At 37.1% G+C, this 5074-nt stretch overlaps 2 protein-coding genes across 2 annotated transcripts in view; one reads left to right on the plus strand and one right to left on the minus strand.

Annotated features, from left to right (window-relative positions):
- The first annotated feature begins 518 nt into the window (after nt 1–518).
- LOC129177745 (pleckstrin homology domain-containing family S member 1-like) lies at nt 519–4885 on the plus strand. Its single transcript, XM_054769174.1, is given in 13 exon segments — nt 519–540; nt 627–724; nt 1204–1322; nt 1395–1507; nt 1510–1528; nt 1692–1767; nt 2322–2355; nt 2656–2677; nt 2741–2845; nt 2919–2996; nt 4384–4467; nt 4526–4653; nt 4739–4885. Coding segments are annotated over 12 exon segments (897 nt in total). The 3' UTR covers nt 4653; nt 4739–4885.
- dclre1a (DNA cross-link repair 1A (PSO2 homolog, S. cerevisiae)) overlaps nt 3026–5074 on the minus strand; it is a 12840-nt gene continuing 10791 nt past the window's right edge. Inside the window, exon 9 of the mRNA XM_054769019.1 lies at nt 3026–5074. This exon is cut by the window's right edge and continues 382 nt beyond it. The gene's annotated coding sequence lies outside the window, so the exon portion shown is untranslated.

Below are 5074 nucleotides of genomic sequence, written 5' to 3' on the forward strand. Positions count from 1 at the left end.
AAGCTTTCAAATCTCCAATAAATTAAAAAAATTCCTAATGTGACTTTTTGAAGTCAATTAAAGCAATTTTGCTAAAATTATTCTTAAATATCTAAACAGAATCTTATGCCCTTTTTTTTTTGCATAGAAAATATATTTTTTCTTACAACTTTTTATATGGTTTGTTTTCAGTGTTTCCCTAAAGCATCCGTCATAATGTTTTGGTTTAATGTGATGTGTTTTTAAGTATGCCGCACGCCAACAAAAAATGAGCTACGTGCCTCAAATCGCCCCCGGGTCGGACTTTACATGCAGCTGTCAACAAACCAGAAAGTCACGTTTTTTTCAATACTCGTTGCCAGATGTAGCAAGTCATCCTCACGCAGTCACTGACCAGCGACTACTGTATGTCATCTCTCCGCTCGTAAGAAAACTTTTTTATACTTATGGAGTTATGACCATATTCATAAGAATCCTGTTGTCTTTTGTTTGTTTTTTGTTGTTGTAAACTTTTAATGTTGTTCAGTTGTGCTGCCGCCATGCACAGGAATCACAAAGGAGGTACAAATTTATGTCCCACCCTGTCCATTATAACTCTGCATTTCTTCAGACAAAATACCTATTTTGGAATGTTTTTGCCGCTGCAGGTGGGAGTGCAGTGTTGCACGGAGAAGCTGAAGCAGTGCCAGAAATAAGATGTGGTTATTTGTTCAAGTCTCCTCCTCCGATGCGGCTCAAGACGGAGGTAATGTAATACTTTGTGGTGGCTTATTATTAGCAACAAAGATGACTTTTGTATTTGTATTGTCTTTACTGGTGCAATGTGACATCATCCAATTCAAAAATGGTCATGCTATTTTTGATTGACCTTGACAGAAGTATGTTTGTTTAAAATATAAAAGTCATGTGCGCTAACGAGTAGAAAATGGACTCGCTTTCTTTAAAGAAAGCGAAATATTTAGTTTTAGAACTACATGTGGAATACTCTGCTAGTGCAGGGGTGTCAATCTCAATCGCTCAGGGAACCAAAACCCAAACCCTACTTTAGGTTGTGTCCCAAACTGGACATAACCACGCAACCCCACCCCTCCCTACCCCACCCCCCAACTTTGTATCTTTCTTATTATTTATTTGTGGTACTACTCTTATTTAAGAAAAATAATAATACAACTTTTGTTTAGGATGCAGAGTGTTTTTCTTCATACTTTAGTGCGTGTGTTGCAGAAATCGTGGAAGAAAAGATACTTCGTCTTGTCCAAAATCAACGGCCAAGACCACCAGCTCGGATACTTCAGGAACTCAGAGGACAGAGAACGTCCACTCGGAGGGATCGATTTGTCACAGTACGCACACAAACAATACTGCTGCAAAACACTCCTCCATTGTTTGAATTGTCATGCTGTGACCTCCCCCAGGGTATCTCTGCTGTACGTGAGTCATCAGCAGCACCCCAGACGGCGCTGGGTGCAGAAGAACTTCCGGTGTCCTCCGTCCTGCGTTCTCTTCATCAGGGCGGCTGAGCGAGACTATTCCTGGTGGGTCACAACAGGTCTGACAAGGAGCTTTATAGCCCCGCTGCATTTTACGACTCTGCTATTCACACACAGTCCACTCCTGTTTTACACAACACAATTTAAAGCCTCTCCAAAATGAAAGAAAGGCTTCCTTTTGGTGTTTGTTTTGTCTCAAAATAAACTTCCTGTTGTCTACAGTGAGGAGGTGGACGGATGGTTCTGTGATGTCTTTGAGGTTCTCAGAAACAGACCCCACAAGGTTCTCAATCCAGGGGTACCACTGACATGTTCTATCATGTTCACTATAGGACTGTTATTGTAATTATATTATTACAATATAATTATTACATAGGGGGATTATTATTACATAGCTGATTATTATTACATTATTATTACATAGCTGTTTTACGTGTGTGGTAAAAGGCAGTGTGCTAGCATGAATTAACTTGAGACAAATGTGCACATTAGCATTCAATATGTCATCAAAACTTACCTTTATTCATTCCCACATGGTATCAGCATTTGACACCAAATATGAGGTGAAAGAAAAATGGTAAAAATACTGTAGTAGTCTATCTGTGCGGCATGAGATAAAGTTAGCACACGCACAATGCGTCAAGTGAGACGGATGTAACAGAGAGAATCTGGCCACTTTTCAAAATAAAACATTAAAAAATGAAATAATGGAAATTATTTTTTTTTTCTGTGCGGCCCGGTACCAATTGACCCACGACCCGGTGCCGGGTCGCGGCCCGGGGGTTGGGGACCACTGAAATATATGATCATTATTATTATGTTGTTGATGTAACTTCTTTTTCCTGCCAGCAGGGGGAGGTGTTCACAAAAAGGCCCTCATCAGCACGTGACTCCAATCTATGACTTCCCAGCATCCTTTTTAAGACACATACAAGTATATAGAGTATATTATATTTTATTATATGGTATTTAATTTCAATAGAAATGTTTTTCATCCATTTTTCAAATGATCTTCCCGCATGAGCTGGCACATGACACCAACAGCACAGGAACAGAGTCACTGTGCATCCTGCAATCCTACAGTTTACTCAAAAATAGCTTTAAAAAAATCACATTTATGTTCTGGGATTGTTTTTCTTTTCCTTTTGACAGATATGAGAGCATGACAGAGGCGAGACATTATGAGGACATCTCTCAAGTGCTTTAAGGTCATTTTCCTTTTCGTTTAAAGGTGGTAAGAATGATAATAACTGACATTTAAATGTCAGCAGAGAAGACGAGGATGAGGAGTTCACAGCTGAGAGTCTCATGATGTCCGTAACTCAAGTTTTTAACAGGTTAAAGTCTCAGTTTTGTCCACTGGACAGTGAAGACAGGTACACTTATTGTTATTGTCATTATTATTGTTATTCATTTGTACGTCACTAGATAAAATACTTTTTCAGACAGTGAGAATGGCGCTCCAGTATGTCTGATGCAGAATCCAAGAAATAGACCCATCCTGGAGACGCAACGCTCCACTGAGAGGTGAGACTCACTCGTGTTTTGACTTCAGTTGACAGCTTTATTATTTGGTAATGGTCATGGTTTACTTCATTTAAAATATGCTTAACAAAGTAACATTGCAGTACATCACATGTTTACGCTTGCACAATTCAACTTGGCCCAAAGGAAGCAGGAAGAAGTTTACTTAATCCTACCTCTTCATCACGTTGATACAGGAGTAAAATGGACAGATATGCTGTATAATAGACAAATGAGTACAAAATGCACTATATAACTAATTATAGTAATGAATTAATATGTATTCATTATATAATAATAGCTAGTAATATACCCTAATTCACATTATACCTTGGTTAGATAACAATAGGGAATGTATTAGGAATAAATAAAGGAGTAAAAAACAGACAACATTGTGTTCTGAATAAATAAATACAGAATATATAATAAATCCAACTGACATAAACATTGTGAAGAAGTAAGTAAATAAACACAAGATATTCAGAGTACCGTAAATGATATCACACATTCATGAGGCATTCACTGAATAATAATAAATGAATTCAGGATCAGTGATAGAATATAAAATGGTGACTTCTGGATAAATTATATGAGACACTGTGGTATTCATTAAATAATCATGAATGAATTAAGGATAAATGATATCAGACACAGGAATGAATCTAATAATAATAAATGAATTAATTCAGGATAAGTGATATCAGACACCGTCACATTCATTAGATAATAATGAATGAATTCAGGATAACTGATATCAAATGCTGTGGCATTCATTGAATAATAAATGAATTCAGGATCAATTATATCAAACACTGGCATTCATTATATCCAAATAAAATAATGACTTGTGGACAAATGATATCAGTGTGTACTTCATTAGATAATACTAAATGAGTGAATTCAGCATAAATGATGTCAGGTACTGGCGTTTATTAGAGAAGAATAAATTGATGAATTCAGGATACATGATATCAGACTCTGACATCCATTAGATAATAATCAATGAATGCAGGATAAATTATACCAGACACGGTGTTTGTCAGCATTGGTCTTCCTCCATATAGCTTGTAAACACCATATGCTTACACTACTTCTTAAACTGGCTCATTCATCAGTACATTGAGTTCCTTGCTTACTTTCGTTCCATAGTTTGAGTCTGTATATTGACATACTTAGCATTTTAGCAAAAACATTTTCCTCCCGAGGTTGTAAAAAAGTACATTATTGAGGTGCAGGTTGTTGATTGCTCAGTGCAGGATTTAATCTGTTTGAAAATGTACCACATTACTGAATTTTAATATTTGCAATTGAAATAATAAAGGGTTGGTTTGTGTTGTGTATTTTTACTGTGAGATTTCTCGCTCATTTCACTTGTTCTCTCCCCTTTCAGCATCCCAGAGGAAAGAGATGCTGCGGTCAAACAGGCTGATTTGAAAAAGCATATATCAGTCAGTGAAGTGGATGGAAAACCCTGGTAAGTCCAATGAATTTTTAAACACAGCTTGACAGTGAAATGTGTGTGTGCCATGTAGTGTGTCTGGATGGACAGGCCAGCCTCAGTGTTTGTTCCACAAAGGTGACCAAATTGTGGCCATCAATGACTTGCACACAGAAAGTGTGGAGGAGTTCAACATGTACATTAACAAGTCACTCGAGTGAGGTAGACACACACACACACACAAACACAGTAAGTAGTGATTGTGCTGCGTGTGTGACACATTGAAGTGAATCCTCTCTTGTTGCAGGTGAGAGTGACCATCCTACGTCAACCTGGATGTCCACCTTTGCATTTTCAACTAATATTGTGTCTGCGCATGTATGAACAATTACAAATTATTTCCTACCACTACTGTAAATAAAATAAAACGGCATCAGCATGGCTTCAACAGAATAGAATTTAATTAAAAAAATGAATAGAATTTATTGGAAAAAAAATACTAATTAAATGTCAGGAAGTTAAAAGCTTGTATTTTAAGGCAGAGAACTTCATGTTATAACTAATTATTTGCTTCTTGGCCCATCTGTGTATGACTATGACATTGTTTGTTGTCCAGCTGTAAACAAGTAGTGATTCTCAAGAT

Source organism: Dunckerocampus dactyliophorus, chromosome 2 (assembly GCF_027744805.1).
Source record: "Dunckerocampus dactyliophorus isolate RoL2022-P2 chromosome 2, RoL_Ddac_1.1, whole genome shotgun sequence".
Lineage (NCBI taxonomy): Eukaryota > Metazoa > Chordata > Actinopteri > Syngnathiformes > Syngnathidae > Dunckerocampus > Dunckerocampus dactyliophorus.